Source organism: Corvus hawaiiensis, chromosome 3 (assembly GCF_020740725.1).
Source record: "Corvus hawaiiensis isolate bCorHaw1 chromosome 3, bCorHaw1.pri.cur, whole genome shotgun sequence".
In the NCBI taxonomy this organism is placed as follows: domain Eukaryota; kingdom Metazoa; phylum Chordata; class Aves; order Passeriformes; family Corvidae; genus Corvus; species Corvus hawaiiensis.
In genome coordinates, this window is record NC_063215.1 from 38,460,668 (window position 1) to 38,484,529 (window position 23,862).

General features: G+C 41.9%; 1 protein-coding gene across 6 annotated transcripts in view; it reads right to left on the reverse strand.

Annotated features, from left to right (window-relative positions):
• BACH2 (BTB domain and CNC homolog 2) overlaps positions 1-23,862 on the reverse strand; it is a 188,173-nt gene that overhangs the window by 39,412 nt on the left and 124,899 nt on the right. For 5 of the 6 annotated variants that reach the window (XM_048296920.1, XM_048296923.1, XM_048296917.1 and 2 more), the window contains one exon: positions 9,985-10,239. In XM_048296920.1, coding sequence (XP_048152877.1) covers positions 9,985-10,227 — 243 coding nt within the window. In that variant the 5' untranslated portion in view covers positions 10,228-10,239. Of the gene's footprint in view, positions 1-9,984; positions 10,240-22,378; positions 22,479-23,862 lie in introns of all 6 variants that reach the window. The other variant, XM_048296921.1, reaches the window with a different exon arrangement.

The window sequence follows — 23,862 nt, forward strand, 5'->3', positions numbered from 1 at the left end:
AAGGAAGCACTGAGAACACAACAGTGCCCATGAATCCATCCTGGCTCACACTTGCCAAATCTCTCTGCTATCCTTACAGTAAGTCTGTACACTTCCATTTCTCTGAAGTGTTGCTCTGAAATGATGAGCAGATGCTGCAGGGAATGATGTGGACCAGGTGCAATATATACTCAACTAAATATGGTTCCTTCAACACTAAGAGAAAGATGCCTTGTTTTTGATGTCCTGAAAACCTACAGCTCCCATTTGCCAAGAATGATTAGCTCTTTTTGGAAGAGATTAAGTCTTGCTAGGAACCTGCTCACCTATTGTTTGGGATATATGGAATGGTCTGCAACTGCTGTGACTTAAGCAAAATTTCCTAATTAAGCATCCCCAAAGTGTCCCTGGTGAGGGACAAGAAGCCTGTAGCAATTCACAGGCTCTTTCTGATCTGCTCCATGCCTCCAAGTCTACTTTCTTCTTGGATGTGGTAATTTCAGCAGTTGTTGTCAATGGCAGTGCACAGGACCTCAGGAGTGATGCAAGAGGAACAGGCAGAGGACACAGAGCAGAGCCCATCTGTCACCCAGGACCAGTCACCCAGGTAAGGTGAGCAGCTCCATCCTATCCTGATCATCCTGAGAAATGCTGCAGCTAGTCCAACAAGATCCTCAATGCCTTGTACAGAGGGAAGGAAATAAAACTGAAGCTCTGGGTCAGGTGTGTGAGATGGTCTGGGACCAGCAGCTGTGCCAGCTGTGGGTCAGTCTGTTCACCTCCATGTGAGGTAATGTGAACCAGAGCATTTAGAGAGAGATAAACATTGCTGAGGGGTTCACACAAGGTGATTTAATCTTCACTGACCTGATGCACAGACCTGTGCTGTAATTCCCATCTGATGCATCAACTCCCACTCCAGCATGTGCAGAGAGGTGATGACAGTATTTTATTTGGTCACAAGAGACCTCAGAAATCTACATCTGAAGGTTTTATATTACCATTATTTAACTTCAGAGCTGATACCTCTCAATTCCAGCTGTTTGGTGACACCTTGTTTATATATTGGTTTTACTGAAAGCTTTTGTATTGCAGTTTTCTGCCATTCTGAGTTCAGCTATGATTATTTTGACTGTGGACCCGCAGCAAGGAGCAGGGTGCCATTTCAATTACAAATCAACCTTCTCCACAACATCTTTTAAAGGCTTCTAAATTAAAAAAAAAAAAAAAAAAAAGGAAATATTTCAACTACTTTTGTGTGCGGGAAACAGACAATTACACTTAAATGCACACTTTGATGCCATCAGCTCTTAGAAGGTCAGATTAAACAAAGCGAGAGAAGAAAGGTTTATTAGCAAATCTGATCCATCTTCTTCTAGGATATTAAATTCCACTGAACTACATCAGTACTGAGCACCAAATTTCTTAAAGGGGTGCCTAAATTTTGTCCCTCTCGAAGGCCATTTGCCTTACAGTTATGAAACAATGTGCAGTCATACATATCACTGAACAGTTTGTTGCTAAAAACCCATGCCAAATTTTTCAGTTGATTTTAATCTGGCTTCAAAACAACTGCCAGTGGCTCTCTTGATATCTTTCCCCAGTAAATTACAACACGCTTCCTAGAGATATGCCTGATACTTTCTTTTCATTTAAGTCTTTAAACAACCACACAAGCCTCCACTCAAATTCTTTCAGAGAAATTAAAACTCACTTTTTAAAAGAAACCAAGCCTGGGCTAGACAGAGCTGTAGTTTGACCAACTACAGCTGCTCCTATTTATTTATTTTATTAAAGTAAATAAAGTGCCCAAGGACAAAGCTTTGAGTAGTGTTAGACTGCACTGGGACTCAGAGGTGTTTGCTGGCTGTCTCTTGTCAAAATGGGATAGATGAAAATTCATTACAACACAAAAATCCTGGAATAAACCAACCATTTTGCTCTTCAGTTTCCATCAAATTTAACAGAATGTGTGTGTTTACTTCTTCCTCTAAAAAAACAACCCTGTAAAACTCACAAAGAGCACCTCATTCCCACATCCTAGTACCATTCAATTGCCTTCTGCTCACCTAAAACCCGTACTTCACTTCCAAACTGAACCATACTTCCTAGGCTTAATGTTTGTTGACTGCTGCAATGCATCATTTGAATACATAGCATATTCCACCCCATAACATGCTCAATTTCACTAGTAGCTGAGAAAAACAGTCAGTCTGACAATATTCACCAGGGAATCCTTGTCAGAAAGTGCTGTATGAAGAGTAAAAATTTTTTTTTTTTTGGGTCTTGGGAACAAAACTTGGTATTGGAATCAGAAAGTCTCTTGAAGGTTGTGGTGTCTGATACTGTGAAGCTGACAGGTGTCTTCACTTGACCTTACCTGTCTGTTTAGTCAAATGCTCAGCCTGTATTTCTGGACTCTTTAAAGAGCAGATACCTGGTTTGAAGTCATTAAAGAAATTGAAAGGGATTTTTAGAGAGAGAGAAAGCAAAGGTAAGAGAATTGTAAGTGTAGAGGGAGGAGAGGGAGAGATCTTTCAGTCTGCAGGGCCAGAGTGCTCAGAGAGCTGAGGCACAGTCATGGCTCATCCATCTCATTTTCATTAATATATATTTGAATACAGCAAATAAAACCAAAAAACTAAAAAATCCCAAACACAACAAACAAAACCAACCCACCTCCTGTTACACATCCTTATTGCTTCTTCTCATGCCCTTAACGTAGGACATACTATTCAAGATATCTTTTACAACTTAAATTATGTTTGTTATATTTGACCAAGAAAGTTTCCACGCTGCAAACTGCCTTTACACCAGCAAGTGCAATCACAGTCAATCAGGCCAATTGAACAGTAGAGGCAGGCAGGGGTCTAACAAAGTCCACTTATTGCAGCGGTGAATTTTGTTCTGCACATTCATCTCCCTATCTCCTTTGACAGTACACTTTTATATGCCTACTTGAATAAATAAATATATTGTACAGCTACTGCTGAAGGGGGGGAAAGGAGCTATTGCAAGATTTTCTCTACTTAACATGCATGTATACATGACTTCTGTTTTGCTTTTTGAAGCCTAGCTCTCACCACAACATAGAGGTATTTTGCTTTTCTCCACCTGAAAAGATCAGAGAATGTTATAAATAGCAAGACAGCCCTCATCAGAAAATAATGGAAGTTACATTATGCGGAATGAAAAGTATGGGGCTAGTTTCTTCACCACACTTGAGGCATGAAAAATTAAGCAGTGCTGGAAGCCTTTGCAGTGATACATGGATGGAATTTCATATCACATCTTGAAGATCTTGTTTCTATTTTATTGCTCACCTGCTAGAAACAAAGTACATCATTTGCACCTTGTACTGTGCTACATAAGCATCACACATAAAACAACATCCAATTCTGCCTCATGGTTTCCCCTGAATTAGTGTCCTGTCATGTCAGACTTCAAAGAGTACCCAAATGCTCAGTTTTAGTCTCACTACAGAGCTGCAGCCTCCAGTCATCCCTCTGTGTGGTCAGTGCTGGCACTGTGAGGCAGCATGAAAAATAACAAATTCCCTAGGAGGAATTTAGAGAACCAAAGACCCAACCTTCTATCCATATGGACTGACTGAAGTGGCATTACTGAGGTAAGGTTGAAGCATGACTAAGTTTGAAGTTCGACTTTATTAGAAGCCTGATGGATATAACCCTTTGCCACTACAAAAAGCTCTGCAGATGAAGGGAATAATGGCTTTCAGGTTCTTGCCACCTCCTGAGCCAAAGCAGAAATAATTCTGGCCAGTGCTGCAATCTGTGAGGAACATCAATGGCCAATACAGTCATATAAAGAGAAAACCACATTACTGCTTTCCATTCTCTAAGAGCTAGCCTTAGCTACTCCTAATATATCTCCAGGATGCCAATGAAAAAGGGTCTTTTGTTGTTCCCTACTGTGTTAAACATCCCTCCAGCTGGGAAAGAAACTTCTTGCCCTCTTGCTCCTCTTTTCCACATTTATCACCTCTTTCACTCTATGCTCCTGTGCAGAGCACTCCCAGCTCAGTCCCTATACTCTTCAAAGATATTATATTTATATATACAGAGAATACAAAGAAAGGAAAAAAGACAAAGTAAGAGAACACTGTTTATTTTTAGGGAGATTAAAAGGAATAGTAAGTGCCTTTATCCAGCAGAGTATATAATAGTTGACCTCCTGCATCCTGCCTTTGATTTTCTCCTCATCACAATCATCTCTCGTTGGCTAATTCCCAGCATTTTTCCCTCAGGCTGGCAGGTTGGCATGGATGGTTAGCAGCTGCCATTATTTCTCCTCCCTGTCAGCTACGAACCATGCTAATGTTAGATGCCTGGCTCAGTCCCACCCAGGGTGCTGCTGCATGCCTTCGCTTCCAACATACTCAGCTTTTGCCAGCCTTGAATCCCAAATCTGAGGTCCTGTCCTGCCTTTCTCCCTGCAAAGCTTAACCAACCGTGTGAGGGAGTTAACCCATGCCAACCAAAGAAGCAGATGACAAAATTCACAAGACTAGACCCTGTGGGGAAAAGGGAGGTTTTGCAGCAGTAAAGGTGATGCCTTAGGTTTTAACTTTTATATTTTTCAAATCCTGTACTAGTGTGTAACTCTGAAGTTTCTTGTAGCCTGTTAACTTCTCCTCTCTCATGCTGGTTAGACATAACAAAGCCTCTCCAAGCTTGCTCTCCAAGGACACCCAGATTGTCCTAGACCCAAAATGTGTAAACTAGCATCTTAAGAAGGGGAGTAAACTTGGGGAAATTGCATAATTAACTGAAGTTTTAATTGGAGAATTGATCCTGATATGCAAATGAACCAAACTAATAAAAGTGTGAAGCACTCGTGACGTGGGGTCCATCTTGGGTGTAGCCTTTTTGACTGCCCAGGGTGTACCTCTGAAGGCCCTTCAAATAAATACCTACCTCTGTTCCCTTATTCTTGTCTAGCCTCTGTTTTTAGGTGGCCACCCCAGGCATCAAAGGAGAGAGAACGTGGAGAAATTCAGCCTTTGGTGTGTGCTTACATCTACTTTGAACATCATTCTCTTAACAGCAAAGGAAAGAGCTGTGTGGATAAATCCCACAACCTCATCTTAAAAGAGATGCTGCTTCCTTTTGCCCCTTGGAAGGCTTGGACACCACAGATAGCTCAGTTTAATCCTTTTGGAAGAAAACATTTCCAGCAGACAGTTCATTGCACTAAGAAAAGGTCATCACTCTGAAACAGATTCATGAAATCTGTGCGCTACAGGTAAAATGAACCAACCTACTGGAGAAGCAAGTTTCTAAAACTTGAAACAGAAAGGCTGGTATCAGACCAGTGCTAAAGAAAGCTTGGTCTGCTGTTTCAGAAGACTTTTGATTAGCTTCATCTGAGAGGAAGGCATTTGGTGCTCTCATGGATGGTGAAAGTTCTTTTCAATTGTAAGCCCCCAAATCAAAAAAATGCAAGCAAGGTTGAGAATCTCTATTTCCAACCTGTAAGAATCTAATGCCACTGAGGAGTTTTACTTGTTGCTGTTTCTATTTCTGTCTTTTCACCATGTAACTGCACCCCCAGCTTTCAAAAGAGTGAGTGAATAAGGTATTTGAACAGAAGATGTTCCCCTGTTCGGTGCCCAGTTTTCAGCTTGCCCATGCAGACTCACCGTGCACTTCCATTAGCAGAGTTAGGCAGGTAATAATAGCAAATAAAATAATAGCAAATAAAAAGCCCATTCGATGAAGCACTGGCTCCTTCTCAAGTAAAGTTGAGTACCACTACAGCATGAATGACTCAATCATCTACTCGAGAGCTATTACTTGCAGCGATGAAGCAATGTTAATTGGATAACGGCCTGCTGCCAGCTAATATTGGCATGACCTACAAAACCCCTGGCTGACAGCCCTGTCTCTCTCCATCACACCTTTTTTTGTAGTCTGGATGGGAAGTGGAAACCATTAAAAAAGCCTCATAAGTGCCATTTAACTTCTTATCATAAATTAAAAACTTAATTAAGTGCCTTGTTAGAGGAAGGAAGACCAGTTTTTGTGATTAAATAAAACAAAACAACAGTTAGGGGTATGGAGTGAATAACAAACTTTACAGCTTCAAACTCAGTTCTTTGAAAGTATTAATTCTGGGTTGCATTTACCAGCACCTGCTAGAGGAAAACTGCATAATTGCTGAAAAATACCCCGGGTGAAAAGCAGGCAAGGTTCTAGTTGTTTGGCAAAATGCAAATGAAGAAAAAAGCATAGAAGTTAAGAGCTAATGGGGCCCTCTTTTATGAGCTGTAGGCAGCTGAAACACTCCATTCCTCTAACTGGATCTGAGGGTTGATAGTTCACACACCACTCTGAGTTCACATCAGATAGTTCACAAGGCCACATCTGAGCCCTTGCTATTATGCAGCTGCTCTGTGCAGCTTGTCTACACACTGAAATATGTTGCTTTAACAAAAGGTGTGGTATGAAATCAAATTACCAAGACCAGCACAGAAGGGTTTATGGAAACTCTTCAATCAGTGCAGAATTAGCTCCATCCTGACTTTGTTTAAGTTGATTAAGGAAAGGTTTGAACTGAGGCACATTAAGACATGCTTGAACTAACCTGAAATGTCTAACACAAGGTTTTGCAGTGGTTTAAAACCCTCTAAATCCAACTAGTCCCAATTCTGTGTGTGCACAATGTCTCCCTACTGAAATGACTGGTGTATTGGAAAGACTGCTCTCACTTGTAACTGGATATAAACAAGAAATAATGTAAAAAACATCTGTTCCCTGTTTAGCTAGACAAGAGTTAACAATGTCTGGATGCCAGATTAACGAAATGACCCCAACATGCTATGAAGTAAAAAAAAAGTCTGCAGTTTAGACTTCAGAGGCAGATTTACTGCTTTGAATAATCAGAAATAAGTTATTTTCTTTGATGTTAAGCTTCCTCACACCAACATAACATGAATGTAAAAGCTTTATATATAAAGCTTTATCCAGATCCAACATGAAACCTTTGAGAAATAATAGTAACAACAGTGCCCTTTCTCTGCAATGTACTTCAACAGTTTTCAAACTACGCCAGAATTTAAAATACAGTGTTTTTGTGGTTGACTTAAAAACAGCTCTGTGAATTTATGAACGATTGTCACCTTCAGAAAAGTTTTGAACAGTGAAGACTATATTTAAAAATTATTTTCAGTATCTGTTTTTCTATAATATTACACACCAACATAAATTGTCTCTAAGCACAAAAAAAAGTATTCACTCAGGATATTCACTTTCAACTTTTGTTTGAAATTTTTCCACTGGAAGAATAACCCCTACATTGACAGAGTAAGTCAGTTTTCACAGATACCTTAAGAAATAACTCACTGCTCCCAGAGGTCTGCAGACCACAGACTGAAAACAGTAGCCTTGGGAAGCGTCCTTAGCTTGTGAACCAAAGATGACCCTGCTAACTTCTTTAAATGCAGTATAACTAAGATGGTATTTCCTCTGCTTTTCAGCTCTAAAAACCAGGAGTGTTTCAGTTCCTCTTGCAGGGAGCTCTGACACTCTTGGAGGCACTTCCCGTATCTCTCCACAGGCACCTACCGAAGTGCCCAGCGCTGTGAAGCCAAGTAACACTAGAAGCAGAGATGTGCATCTTAACCAAGAAGTAACTGAGAAACAGCAAGGTGCATCAGGCAGCTTTCCTTATCCCAAGTGACTAGCTTTGTGAGGAAATTATTTAGCTGACCACCTCACACACAGCTGTTCAAGTAAAGTAGCCACCAAGAAAACTAAGATGCAATGCATTTAGCAGCAATTAATTTGCATGTGGAAAATATCTGTACAAGTAAGCATTGGTAACTGTCATTATCTTTTTTAATAGGCCAAGAGAGCTCTTTTCCAGGATGAGAAAGTTAAAGCCCTTGTACTCTGCAACTAATAGAAGCACATGGCAAAGTAGCAGTGGTGGTCTTAGGAGAGGCATAACAATTTCAGAGCTCTTGGAAAAACCATAAGAACTAGATTCACTACTTCTGCAACTCCATGAGCTTCACTGGAGCCATAAGAGCAGCCAGTGTAACCCTAAGTCACTAAAATGTTTTGATCTTTCATTGAGATGCATTCTAAAATGTAAAACTCCAATACTTCATTTATTCAAAGGGGATTTGCTTAAATAGAAATAATTTATGGTTGAACTGGAGGATTTTTTCTTAGACAGTATCTCATATAAAACACATAGAAAGACAAACCTTTGTATTTTAAATCTTTAGTGTCATATTAATATAGGACTGGGTGACCAAGTGCAGACACATCATGACCCCTCCACTAGCCAGCAGCTCAGCACCTCACTGCTGCTGAAATTAGAAATCTTCTAATTTTCAATCTACTTTTACTGAAAGCCAGTTGAAATCAATCAGTGCTTGAGTCAACAGTGTCTTTTAGCATTGAAGAGAAAATCTTCCATTCAGCTGTTTCAGCTCCTCTGCCTAACTAGAGCTGCAGCACACTCAGTTGTCATACCAGCAGTATGAACCTGCCATGGTCCTTTCTTCTCCTCCTTTAGGCCAGGCTCATTCTTCTGAACATCTCAGTCACTTTTCTACATGCTTATTTGAATTTCTATTATTTTTCTTTATGTAACAGGACCTGAATTATATACAGGTGTTTCACTAAGGCTTCGATAGTCTCCTGCCATTTCATACCTGTGTACCCTTGGGCATGTTTTGTCACCTCTCTGCTCCTACCCCTGCTTTGTGGCAAGAAAGCAATGTGACACTGACTGAGACTCAATTCTTCCACTGGAAATTATTAGCGGACAGTGCAGAATCAAAGTGTGCATCCTAGTGCGTCCTCTGCGATATCTCTAAACTCCTATGTCTGGGTTGAAGTGTCTTCATGAGTAATATCCAGTGTCAGGACTCATGAAGTCGCAGCCAGTGACCTACTTCTAATGCTCTCCAACTTGTGCTGTGACAACATCACGATGCTGCTGAAGTCTCTGGAGAACTAAACCAGAGGGGGAAAAATGATGTGTGACACTTTGGGACCTGTCATCATTTAAAAACCCACCATGCCTCTTCAAGGGCATTTAGCAAATGATGGTGAAAAACCTTCTGAATGCCAGAGTACCTTCCCACTGAGCAACTGCTGTGCTGTGCCCTGGGTACATTGCCGCTCTTCTCATGCCACCTTTCCCAGCCGGAGACACCAGGCAGGCAGTGCCGAGGCAGCAGGTGATGGCAGCCCTAGCCATCAGGCATGCACCTCCCCTCTGTGGGCAACAAAGCCACCAGCATGCCCTATGGTAGCTGTGCTGTCATGGCTGTATGGCTGTGAGGAAATTACAGTGGGGGTGGAAGCCAGCCAGTGAGATTCTGTGATAAAATAAACTTTCCAGTGAGGTATGTTTTCTACGTCCCTTGGCTTCCTGCTGTGGGAGTCACACTGCATGACAAAACCTCTGCTTTCTGACAGACTGTGTTCATGGTTTCTCAGTGGAAAACACAGTTAAATCCCAAACTCTTTATGAGGGGAGGTGTGAGGAAGCCAGTCTGAATAAGGTGCAGGAGAGCGTAAAGAAGTGGAATAAAGATATGAGCTGCCAGAGAGGGGTGGACAGCAATGAAACTCCCAATAACATGACAGCTCAAATGATTTTTCAACAATAACCTGCCATGTAGCTGTCGCATCACTCCTTTCAAATTTCCTGTCTAGAAGAGCAGAGGAATATCAGGGTCCTAATACTGCCCTGAATGAGGCTATGGTAATTAAACGTTTGGGTACAATTCCTTCAGCAGCAGTGACAAAGGCGAGCTGAAGCATCTTAAAGCTTTGCCTCCATAATAAGGCTGGCGTGGTGTGAACACGTCCATCCTTCAGCGATTCGCAACCCACCCAAACACAAAAAGCACATCCTGAGCCGTGCTGGGGCAGCCACCGACACCTGTGCCATGCTCCCTTTGGCCACCACGCGGGAAGAAGGGGCGCGTTGTTACGGCGGGGGCACGGCGACATACTGTACCTCTTCCGGCAGGCTGACCACCAGGTCATTTTCCGTCTGCCCTACCAAGGCCTGCAAGAAGTACTCGCTGCAGGCAGCCAGCACAGCCCGGTGGGCGCGGAACTCCTTCCCCTCCACAATCAGCGTCACGTCACAGAGAATGTCCTGCTTCCGCTGGTCATTTAAGCAGAGGAGAATATTGGTACAGTGCACCGTTGACTCATACACATACATGGGGGAGTCAGTCTTCTCATCCACAGACATGCCGTTCACACCCTGCAGGGGACAAGGGAGAAGAAAGCAGAAACAAGGCGGTGAGGAGCAGCACGGTCCCTGCATGAATGCGGTATGGTGAGATTCAGCCCAATATCGGGATAACTCAGGACCATGGCCAAGCAGCCCATTAATGCTTAAATCCAAGAAAATTCCTAGGGAAAGATATCGCGATTGATACTGGTTTGATGCCACCAGATTTCACCCTGTCATGCTTGGATTACCTACTTGCCCCACCAACTTCCCCCCTCAAAACCAAAATAGGGTTTGGATGGGCTGCAAAGTGCTTTTCTTCGACCACCTACTATGCGTCTCCAATTTCCAATTTAGTAATGGCAATAACATGGGGACATTGGAAATTTTAGAAGATTTTAGAAAAAAAAGATGCTAGAGTTACTGTTGGGTTTTCTAATGGTGAAAAAAAAGGGCTTTGCGCTTGCTTCTGATATTTTCAGATCAAAGGGAAAAAGCCCTCAACCCCCCCAGTCTACTCTCTGAAGACCTTGGCTCAAGTAAAAGGCAAGGTGGAACTGCACCTGATGAAGACAAGCCAAGACTAACTACAGCAACTTAATTTCTCAATCAGAATTTTAGGCCTTAAGAGGGAGAGATATTTAGCGGCTCCAGAAGAAATCTGTTTCCATGTATGGCTAAAGCAACACACCTTCATCAGTTGCTTAACGCCATTTACAGAAGAGTAGATGTTTCTGAATTCCACACCCACAGACCCAAGAAAATCCCTTGACCTGTATGGATGTCTGGCTCCAGGCAGCACATGGGTGCTGGGGCTACTTCTGCCTGCAGGTCTCCCCCTCCTTCTGACAGCAAAGCAGAGGTTGGAATGATGTAAGACACCCATTACACACCCATTACTACTGTCTGAGTCAGGGAAATTCTCTGCCTGATGTTCTGCAATTTCTGACACATGTAGAACTGGGAAAGCCTCTGAACACTGGGACTGGATTTGTGATGGTGGAAGGAAACACCTTCCCCCAATACCCCACACTGCATGAACCCCCTTTGCACCTGAACACATTGAAGTAATTAATTTACTCAAAACTTCTTCCCTAGTGTTAGACTGAATCCTCTTTTCATTATTTTCCCATTTCAACTTCTCTGAGTAGGAAGGTGTAAAAGCCTGTATTGTGACTGAACATACCATGTATCCCAAACCAAACCCTCTTGTTTTCAGGCTTACATGGGGAAAAGGATTATTTGTATGTATTACTCTATCTGTTGTTGAAGGGAAAGTTCTGCAAATGCACAAACCTGCATTTTTAAGGAATTATTTCTCCTTCTTGAGAATAACAACTGCCTTCTGAGAGGTAAAATTCAGAGGCATCAAGGGCTAAGGGTAAGATGATGGTATTTTGGTATAGTATTGCTGCATTGCAAATATCTGACTACTGTATCAAGTAAAAGCAAAATTCCTCTTCTGCTGCTTTCCAATGTGGATCATTGCAGCATTCTCCTTTGCTAGTGCAATATACAGGCACATTGCTAGACCCAACATGACTTCAAACTATTTCTCTTGCCGTGAGTTCAAACTAGGTTACCATTTTCCTACAGTGCCATTTGAAAGACACTAATCATCTAGACAAGAATGGACTTAAAAGGACGCACTTGTTACTTACATTTACTAGACTTCTCAATTGTAACTTCATCTTCCCACCTTTATACAAGTATTTTTAAGCCAGTGGCTACAATGACTCTGTACAAAACAGGTATTTTTGCCAACAGTGCAAAACTGTACTGTTACTGGAAGTCTTAATGGAATGCTTACAGATTCCCTTTTACTGGTATTTTCAATCTTTATGCTGACTCACGCTACACTTTTGAGCACTCAGCTGAAATGCTTACATGAACAGAAAAAACCCCACAACCAACCAGCACAGATTAGCCCTTCAACAACTTAACATCTAGACAGAAGATACATAGCTGCTAATTGATCTGCATACAGGCAGGGGAGGGAGACATTTCGGGGGGTGGGTTATACCAGCTGGATTTCTTGACTAGAAAAAAAAAATTTTTTTCTCTGTATAAATTGAGACTAATGAGGAGAATTGACAGCAATCATGTTATTAGCACTCCACCAAGGTAGAAAAGAAAATGACACTTAGCTCATCTCACTCACAGCTTTCTGTATAACTAAACCCCGATGCTAATGATAGCGCTATAATGATGTTCTAAGTGGTCACTCTTGCGTGCTATGAAATGAAAGAGTTTACAAGAACAATCTAGTGGGAAAACCTGAGAGTTGCAAATGACAATGCAAAGGGGAAAGCAGTAAGCTTTTTTTTTCCCTTTATTTTCCAGGCATGTCTTATGCCTGTAATATCTCAGATGACAAAAAAAAGGACAAGAAACCTGAAACCCAGCAGATAATGAATAGAACATCAATTATATTTTCAGTGCCTTAGAAAAATCCCACCAAACCCCAGCTAGCCTGAAATTGCAATCCTCTCTTACAGTAATAGTGCAATTTGTGTGAATCAAACCCTGAATTACTTGGTTACTAATTAGTAATTTCTCACTTTTTAACTACAGCTCTCATCAAGTGTATTTTTTTAAAAAATTTGCTGCATGGGCTGTGAAGTGCTGAAAATACCATGATGTATTTCCCCACTGGTGAGCAAGCCTGCCTTCTCTGCTAGGAAACCAGAGCGGTGCAGTCCTGGGCTGCTGGGGCTATAAACTGCACCATCCTCTCCAGCGGATCCCCACCTGCGCTCTTGGGAAGGACCTCCACCCAGCTGCCTATAACATCGTACTTTCCCAGGGCTACTGTTGTGACTCCAGGGGCTTCCTGAAGGTGGACCCATGCTGTTCCCCTTCCCACAGCCCCTGAGGATCCATGTGGATGCCCTGTCTGGCAGCTGCAATCTCAGCCTTCCACAGACTTCCCCCTGACCATGCCCCTGACCCCTTTAGGAAGCACCCCAAGCCCTGCATTGCGCACAGGGAAACTGGGTCTGGGCTACAGCTCAGGACCACCTATTTATCAGCTTTTAATGTTTCAACACAAGTGATTTACAGTCTTTCCTTTTCCACCATCTGCCATCGACCAAATGACCTCCAGACATGAGGTGTTTCCTCTCCAAGAGGGCTTTATCCTGCAGGAAAGGTGCAAGATGGTGAAACCCTTCACTGGGAAGTATATTGTTCATTTTCACAGGGAAAGGGTTTAGAGGGCAAAGAGAAAAGGTCACTGTAGGACTTTGGCATGTAGTAGCACGAAAATTAGCAGAATTCAACTCTTTTTTTTTCCCTCTCCTTGGAAGAAAAAGGCCCAGGGATCTGGTATTATCTCTGAACTCTGAGGCAAGCTGGGCTGCAAGCCTTTTACACAGTGTTAATTCAAACTGCATCATTTTTTGCTGAATTCAGTATTATGCTGAGTTTGCAGAACCTTATTCATGGAAATCATTGCTACACACTTGGTATTTCTTCAGACTGAAAAGAGAATGTCTTAGCAAGCCTTTCTCTGGCTCAAAAGAACATGCTGTGCATTTGTTTGCATATAGGTCACCATGCTGCCAGAAAAAGCCTCTATGAAACAAAAGTTTCCAGAAACTGGCATGAGCTACTGTGGGCAAGAAAAGCACCATTGAAACCTAGGCAGAAAAGTTGCTGGTAAAGGCCAGCAACTGCAGTGAAGTGAACTGAAAGGTTGCTTACACGTTCCTTCCATGGTGATGGGTGGAAGATCCCACCAAACCCTTCTGCACAGGCAGCATGGAGGAAGCATGCAAAACCTCAGGAGACCAAAAATGTTGCTCATGGAACATCCGAATCACTCTGTGCGCGCTGTCTGCACTGGCTGGCGCTCATCCAAAACTCTCCAGGAACTCATGAACACATTGACTGAGCTGCTACCAAAAATACATTACCTATCACAGAAAAACAGCTCCTGCCTCACAAGACTGGAGCACACGCAATGTGGTGTCTGTTTTTAAAGGGAAACGTGAGGGGAGAGAAAATCTTATCAAGACAGACCAGAAAGTCCTGCATCAGAACTGGGCTAATTATGTGAAAAGGTAAATCTCTATCATGGCAGAGCTACAGAGCACTTAACCAGGCAAATTATCATCGTGACAAAGCAGCATGGCTTCTTCAAGGGGAAGTCATGTCTCTGATGGGCTCTATTAGAATTCCTGAAGTGTGTCAAATTAGCAGTGAGGAACACTGGTAAGTGTAATTAGTGTTGACTTTCAGAAATCCTTTGAAAAAAACCTTTAAAAATGGCTGTTAGAGAAACTCAGTTGTCATAAGCTGAGAAGTTGCATCAGACTGGAAATCACTTAGGATAAACTGTATTCTACAGAGGAGGAATGCAGGGGCAATTTTCAGCAGGTTAGCAGTGAAATTTCTCCAGAAACTGGCTTACGTCTGGCTGTGGTCACACTGTTCAACATGCCCGAGTTCCTCTGATCTCTGGAGCTACAGCAAGGCTGGGCACACTTAGTTCTTGCATGGCAGACTGCCTGTATGTACAGGCAGGGTCCTCACAGCAGCCTGCCCACTCTTCCTGCAACGTCATTGATAAGGTTGAGCCAGACACTGGGAACAATTTGAAACAACAGAGGTTTAGACTGAACATAAGGAAAAACTGAGGAACAGGATGCCTGGACAGGCTGTGATTCCTGACTATTGAAATGAACCAAAATTGTACCCTGTCCTCATAGCAGGATGCTTGTTTAGTTTTCCTTGAGAGATTTCACAGTCACTGCAATAAACCGTATGTACAACTGACCACTGCTGCATGTTACTGGGCAAAGAACTCACTGCATATGTCAAAGGATGAGTTACTTCTAATAAAAATACCCAGAGCCACATTACTGAGAGTACAAGTTTACATGGGATGAATATTTACACGCTGCAGCATGTATATTCCACTGTCCAATATTCCACAGACAATATTCCACTGTCCAACAACAAATGTGCTTATATTATCCTTCCTGACCTACTAACCAGTGCCTCAGAAACAAATTATTTGATGGATGTCAACGCAGATAAAACTCCAAATCGATTGTTTCCTAGACCTCCTCAACCCCTGTGTCCCCAGCTGTGGGAGACAGCAATGGACATGCTGGCTGGTGCTCCCCTTTCTTGAACGGAAACTGAAGTTGTGTGGGACCAAGTTGCTGCAGGCAAGCAGTAGAAAACATCTGTCACTGATACCAGGGACTCCTGCTCCCACTGGTTCCAGCAGAGCAGCTGGTTTAGGACATGAGTAGCCACACAATGCTAAATTCAATTCATAAAAGGTGCATAAACTGCAGCAGAAGCATCTTTGTAGTCTGTCCACGGCAAACCACCAGCAAGGATGGGGGAAAAGAGGGACCCAACGGCACCATCTCATCCCCCTCCTTGTCCCCTAGGAGATGTTAACAGGAATCACATCTGCAACAGTGCACAGAGGACTCCCAACAACTTCACTGAGAAGGCCTAAAAAGGTTTATCAGTATCTCCTCATTATGCCTGTAATGCTACATTGTAATAAAGAAGCCAACAGATAACACTGTGATTCCTCATTTAGGAATTGCAGTACCTGACCTGTTGTAAAATGAACCACAGGTTTTGCTTGGAAGCATAAGCTGGAGATCACATTTTATATCCTACTACTCAAGGTGACTCCCGACTTTCTCCTTATTGCATTAAGAGAGGATCAATACTCAACTGGGACTATTTTTAGTTCCAGTTCACATTCTCTCAATCAGCTCCACTAACAGTAAAAGAAATATTCTTAGGAATAATTTGAAGTGGCCAGCTTGAACACATCTAAGGCTCTTTGGTCAGCAGTAGCTGGAGTCTGCATCACAGATTTGCACGTAAACATCTCACAGAATTTCTGTTCAACAGGATTCAGGCAGAGAAGGTGAAAAAATGCTCTTTTTTTCTGACATTTTCTATTGTTTTTTCCTCCTAACAATTTAGCAAAAGGTACTCAGAAAAAAAATGGGGAGAATGATGATAAAATAATGAAAAAAAGTTCAGAGCAACTTGTCCTTCTGACAAATGGCAGCAGAAGCACATCAGACTTGACAGTTTTTAGGGATAAACATGCACTGTTTTTAAGTGGCAAGTGGGAGGAAAATAATTTTCCAGGCTTCCTTCCCCATCTCCTAATATTTTTTCTACAAAAAGACTTGTTCTGTGTAATCAACACTTTGTTTTTAAAGAAAGTTATCAATAACTGACACTTCAGAGCTCCTAAAATGACCATGATTGTAATTGGTTATTACATTCTCTCAATTATAGCTATAACAACAAAGGATATGATTATATTGTCACTGCTTTCCTTTAAAAAGAAACTATTGAAAGGCCTAATGATTAATTCACCATTTTTGAGAGCTCATTGTAATGACAGCAGACTATATACAAAGGTCTCTTCAGTGAGCCCATTATTCAATTAATAAATGCTGAATACTGAGCAGTCATAGTCATATGAAACTCCCAAGAATTCTGTGAATTTTTAACCAATTAATTATCAATTACAACATCATAAAACACCAGCACAAAAATAGAAACAACGAAATTTAATTATAGCTTATTCTTCTTAGTTGCCGCAAATACTATACAAGACTGATTTTGATTAATAATTCATACAGCAATAAAGTATCAGGAAAGATAATTATACTGTGCCACAATTCTCACACTGATTTCTGTAATTACAGATTACAACAGTGTTAGCAATTTAAAAAGGTTAGGGAGCAGTAGTAATTTGCTATGTCATCCTCAGCAATATTAATGTCTTCTCCTCTGAGCACCCCAGATAATTGAAAATAGACTCGCAGGCCGCCAGGCTACATGGACTTTCCTCCTGCCAAACATACTGTGGGTGCCAGGGCCATTAGCAAGATTGTCCTAAGAAATGAGCTTTTCACATTGATCAAGTAGCTTCTGCTGTAAAGCAGAAGGTACATGGACAACTGGAAAAGACACTGTAGAGCATTCCTGGCTGGCAGCTGCAGACGTGTTGCTGCCAAGAGTGATGGCTGGTGCTCCTGACCATAGTGCCTTGAAGCACGACCTTCACTGGACTGTGAGTGGGAAAGGGGACAGCTAAGAGAAAGCCAAGGGAGAATTAAACCACAGGCCTTCTAGACAGGCAGGTCTGGCTGGGCACACAGCAGGGCCCTGCAGACATTTGCTAACATCTCCTAAAGGCAAGAATTCCTGCTGCTGAGGAGGCTGCATGGCTCCAACACATTGAGCGTCCACAGCCCAGGGAGTACCCTTGGAAATGCTGAGCAGCTGCACGTGGTTCAAGGGTCACAAACCAGTCCCCATTAGTTACACCACAGGCACTGAGCAGAAGCATCAGTGCCTGGGCTGGCTGCTGGGCTGGGCCTTGAGCCCCTTTTCTGGCAAGCTTCAGGTGGATTCCAAATGGAGATGAGAACACTGGAAATTCCTTCCTTAGCTAAACTGACAGGAACAGGGATGTATCCTGCAGACTGTTTTTGAACAGCTCATATGCCATCACAGCGCAGAGGCTTTGATGTTGGAATTAAGTCCCACTGCAAAGTCATTCACTGCTTTTGTTATACTGGACCTAGACCCTACAGCACAACTGGATAGATACTGGGCAAAAAAAAAAAAAAAAAAAAAAGAATAAAAAAAGAGGGACTCTGATCCTGCAGACCTTTAAAGAGAACTGCTGAATATAACTTCAATCTGTAGCATTTTGGTTACTCACAATGATTTTGCTATTGGCAGAATGCACACATGAGCAAAAATGTACCACAGCTTCATTTCTACAATGAAGGTTGTTTTTTTTAAAAGTACTGTCAGGATGCCCGTAGTCTCCATGATGAATGTTTATTTAAACCCCAGGTGTCTACTCTAAAGAAATTGTGCTTCAGGTTGTTCAGAGATCGGTACCACAAGGAGTCAGGGATTCCCAGTGGAGGTTGCTTTGAAGAGTCCAAACAGATTTATGCTCCACATAGAGATAAAACCTATTTCTTGACTTCAGAGGGTTGTGTTGCTATTGTTTCTTGAGAGAGTAACCCAGATGAACAAGGTAATGAGAGCTCACATTCTTTAGGGACTTTAGTTAACATGCAAATAATGTTTACACATGGCACATGCATTGACATATACATTCTATACAGGCCTACTAGGCAAAGAATACACATGAATATTTTTATGACTCAGTAAAAATTATATAATTATACTACTAATTTTCCACACTGAGTGAATCACGCTTAGTTTAACATGCATTTTCAATGTTCTGTAAATAAACTGATGATGGCCTCAGGAAAGAGGCATGGTAGATGCGTGAAGGAAGACAGATTCATAGAATGGTTTGGGTTGGAAGGGACCTTAAAAGTCATCTAGTTCCAACCCTCCTGCCATGGGCACGGACACCTTCTGCATAGACCAGGCAGGAAAACAGGAGGAGCAACAGAAAAACTGTCCTCTATCCTTATTTCTCAGGAGCTACTTAACTGACATATATGAACATGGAAAATAAGAAACACAGAACTCTTTCCTGACAAAATCTCCTCTCACAGTTTTCACATTGCTCTTTACAGTAGTTGGCTACGGTGAAGGGGACCGGAACTAAGTCTGCTACTCAAAATAGCTTATTCAAAGCAGAATGGGGAATGCCCAACACTGAAACACTGCCAGGAAACCACCAAGCACAACAAACAACATATTATGTTCTTCTGAAGCAGTCAATGGTTTCAGGACCTTTTGGATTGTTCTTGGGTGAGCTGGATTGCCGGATTAAAGAAACTGAGAGGGAAAAATGAAGTAGTAATTTACCTTTATTTTGCCTTCCAGCTTGGTAAACTCTCTGAGAAAGTTAAAGGTCTCCACACAAACAGGGGCTGGAAATTCTGGCAAAAGCCCACTACATTCCTTGCTTTAATTGAGTGTTTGGGGGGGGGGGGGGGGGGTTGCTTGAGGAATGATACAGTGTTATGGCTCCTCCCTTTTTCCTAAAACACTATATACTTTATGTGTACCTCTGCGGGCATATGTGTACATGATATTGCCCTAATGCCACCAATATTTGGAAGCTACAAATTATGAACAACAGCACTGTGCAGCTCCTTTTAGCAGCCTTTGAATGTCAAAGATTATGCTAACAAGTTATTTGAGTAAAAGCTATTAATTTCCTTTATGTTCTCTTCTCAACTTTAAAGCTCCAGTGGAATTCAGTGCTGAAGCTCTGTACTTGAAATTTTGATTGCTATCAAATGAGCATTGCTTTCACTTTTTAAAAAAAAGAAAGAAACACCAAACACACAAAAAACCCCCCCAAAAACCAACAAAGAAACAACCCCACAAAAAAAGCAGACAGGAAAGTTCTCTCTCAAAATTGTATTTTTTTTTCACTAAGCTGTACTAATTACTGCTTTTCCAGCCTATCTGCAGAACTGGTGGAAGCAGTTCTATCTGCTTGAGAGGCTATGGCCAAAACCATGCAAACATCTTTGACTACACAAATTGCAGAGGCTGCGAAAGCAACCCAATTCCATTTTCTCCTGTCATACTGCATAGCTGTTATGGGAAAAATCTGCTCTCTTTGTTTTACCCCCTAAAATGCAAGCTTTTCGTCTTTCCTGCAAGTTAGCAGGTGGTCAAAACATCCTTCATCTTTCCTTGGGACACAAACTGGCATGTCCTTTGGAACATGTCTGTTGTGATTAATGTGTGAAGAGCAGGGACGCATGCAGTAGGTCACTGGGTTAAATTTGGGACAGACTTGTGTAGGGTGTAACTTCGCACCTTCTGCTCTCGGGAAAGAATACAGGTGTTGCCTTCTCCTTGGAGAGTGGGACACTATCTGTCTGTGCAGCATTTTCCACAACCAAAGGGATACCAACAATAATGTTCTCCTTTGAAAACTGAAGGAAAAATGTTTCTTTACAGCTAGATCATAGATTTTGACTGATCTATAACTAAGTAACTAAACAAACGAATAAATAAATATATTCTAGTGACAACTGCATTATGACCCACAGATTTACACATCTGAATCTTGGAAGTACTATTAATACATGCAAAAAGCAATTTTCATGTGTTTTTCTAGTGATCAAATGATCAGAAGATCACTGGAACGACTATTTAGAAACTCAGAGCAAGTGTCAAGGGGATACCTGGATTACATCAAGGGATTCTGACTGTGGTTTTGATCCTGCAAAGATCTGAGAATTTCCCTTTTGTTATCAGAAGGTTTAAGCAGGAATTGCAAGCCTTTCCACTACTCTCAGAGTCTGACATATGCCTAGATGCCTATTTAAAGTCCCTTTATCCATGGACTGGCCCTTATTCTGGAACTTGACTGCCTTTCCTGTTGTAGACAATAAATCGTCCCATGGAGAAAGGTGCACGGAAAGCAATCAATTCTGCTGCCAACACCTACCAGACTACAGCCAAGGTAAGGAGAGGATGTGAGACAGAAATGGGCAGTTGGACTCAGTACAATTGCAGTCTGAAGGAGCCCAGAGAAAAAGAAAAGATTTGATGTATTTGGGTAGTGGTTCTGAGGACAAGTAAAACCAATGTAGCATTTGCATCTGTAGTGTCTTACAGGTCTGCAAAGACAGCAGAAGGCAAACACAAGCTTTCCTTCTCCTGTAAGATCCAGAGGAGCTTATGAAATCTTCTTTGCCATGGTAAAGAACAAGGGATTAAAGCTACAGAGACTGCTATAAGAAGAACTTGGATTTTATCTTTCTTTGAGAACACTTGTATTATTTGTTGAGCTTTTCATGAAGCTTTTCGAAGCTTGTTTTTTTCTTTACCCCCACAGAACTACAAGGTACTCAAACACACTTAAAGCTGCAAAAGCCATCAAATCAAATCAAATAGGAGATTAACGCCCCAAACTCAAAACTAAGCCATGCTTTATCCCAGGGAAACAGAGTGGTTTGATTATTTTTGTTTGAAACTCTGTCATGGGAGTTTTAATCTCAGGGCATTCCTTATATGGTTCACAAACCTGAAAGGCAGAAAGGACCACCTACTCTGGCCTCCTAAAGGCAAATCAACCACTGCCTTTATCACACAGACTTGCAATCCTGACAGAGCAATGAAATCCAGCGGGTTTTTTTTTTTGACAAGCTCTCTCTTCGACTGTTACTGGAATTATCTGTACCTTTAGCCTCCAAGTTCTCTTTTGACAGATTCTGAAATAGCTGTTCCACTATTTTACCCTGGACTGACATCAAGCAAAACCAGCCATCAGCTCCCCGGGACATCCCTTTTATCTTTTTGAAATATTGGAAATACAGTTGGCATCCCTCCAATTTTCTGGAATTTCCCATTTCCCAAGATTTATTATAAATTACCAGCCACTTAACAGAGTTTTTTGGCTACTTCCTTTAAAATTCCTGGATGTAAAATTAGTAGGATGTGAGAATGTTTAATTTCAACCACTCTTGCCTCTCAGATCCTCCTCTGCTATAAGCAGCAAACTTTCTCTTCTTTCCATATTACTGCACAGGATGGACATATCTTCTTCCACAGTTTCAAATACAAAAAACACCTGGGGAACACTTCTGCCTTTTCTATTTTCCCTTTTTGGATATTAAATTAGTAAATGTTTTATCATGACTTGTATTTCTTCGTTTAACCAGAATGGCTTCTCATTAGAGTAACTTTTTTGTTATTGATGGCAGTGTAAAATCATAATTTTGAGAGCTGGCAGAATATTCTTCAACAATTCCCAGTGCGTTCAACGCTTTTTACTTTAAATGCAATGTTATGCCAACACAACAGATTCTAACTTTGGAAAACATCTTTTTCAATTCTGAGTACAGCGTATGCATAAATTCATAATCTCCTAGTATATGATGTACCCTGATTGCACAAGGTCACTGTACGGGATTTGAGACCCCGTGATTCATGTTATTTAAGACTGTCCACAAATAATACTGTTTGACAAATTGCTTCCCTTCTTGCTTCATTTTCTCATGTATCAAGTCGCAAAGTTGTATTTTCCAGTCCATTTTTAAGAGAACCACTCCCACTGAAAATCCCACAGCTCATGTACCACTCTCTCCAATGCCTCTGCTATAATGCTAGAAACCTGGCTAATAAAACGCCAAACAGTGTGATTCTTGTGCAATCCTAATGGTTTAGACTTACATATACCGGTTTAGAGTTACACCAGACTTACGCAAGGCTGGTTGATGTGGTTGGGTATTCACTGATGTCACTCTCTACCTCTATGGTTATTTACAGCCCTCGTCTGCTCATTTGTCTTCAAGAGGAATGTACTGTTGGTAGAGAAAGAGGCCACTGAAACCAGACATTCCCACAGTCTCTGCAGATCTTAGCTTGGAGATCCACAAAATCCCAAGCCTTGTCCACCCTCAGCAGCATGGTGGGTGCCACCTGCTGCTACTTTCTCCCTTTCTTCTCCATTCACAAGGGGACAGACACTCCAGGACACCTTGGCTGTATCATATCTGAGGACAACACAAAAGAAATTAATGAGGTCCTTGTCTGCACAGTGGGAATCATCACTGCCACGCTACCTTCAGGACCATGGCACATTTGGTCAGGGCTGTATTTTGGGCAGCTGTGACCTGAGGAAGCTTTGCCTGGCTGATGAGATGTACGCCCATACCTACAGTCTGGACAATCTTTAAGAGAGAATGCTTTTTTTTCCTGAGAAGAAAAGTCTGTATGATTTTTCTGATGTGAATTGAGAAGCTATATTCTCCACAGATCTTGGAGACATGCAATTAAAGACTGTCAAATTTGCATGCACGCAGAATTCAATTGAAGGCTGAGCAGGCGATGTTATAACATTTCTCACTTGACTTGACAACCTTATATTCTTTTAACAGCTTTTGTGCATAATTTCCTTGCTTTAAACAAACTGAAGGTGCCATTGTATAACCTGACCCCTGAGCCCATGAGGGTGAGGATGAGGGTAGTAGCCAGGAGATTCCTGCTTCCCAAGCAGAACTGGCTGACAATCACTGGTCTGCAAAATCCCACCTGAACAGTCTGCAGAACCGCACCAAATGCAGATGGAGCAAGCAGAGCACAGCTCTGCAGGTCCCCCTGTTTTGTCAGAAACCTGACTTTCGAGGAAGAATTGAGCAGAAACTGCTAGCTGCCCTGGGCTTTCCTCAGCAAACTTTCTGGTTGGTCAGATGGATTTCCAGCAACGGCTGCAGCATGTCCCCAGCCCACTCTCCAGCTGAGATCTCATGTCTTTGCTCCACAGCATGAGGGCACCAGAGCTTTAGAGGAGCTCAAAAAAATGCTGAACGTTGGGAAATCAACACATAATTTCAAGCTTTATTTTCCTTTTTATTTCCCCCTTAGCTGAAACATTTCGGCGGTGGTTTTCCAACGACAGTCTGAGAAAACATCACAGCAAGAAAACTACGACTCTGTGCACCTGAAGTCTGGCAAACCTGCTGTGGTTCAAGATAAGTTTTCATAGAGGGAAATTAGAAGACACAAGACAGCCAGTCCTGTTTCTGCTGCGCACATAGAGTAAGAAGCATCAGGAGGTCTGCATGCAACGAGACGTAGCTTGCACATTCCAGCACTTACTTATGAAGGTGTTGAGTGCCATTAATCCACGCTCTTTAATTAGATTTGGGATCGCTTGCAACAAGTGGGATCAAGCCATAAAAGCAT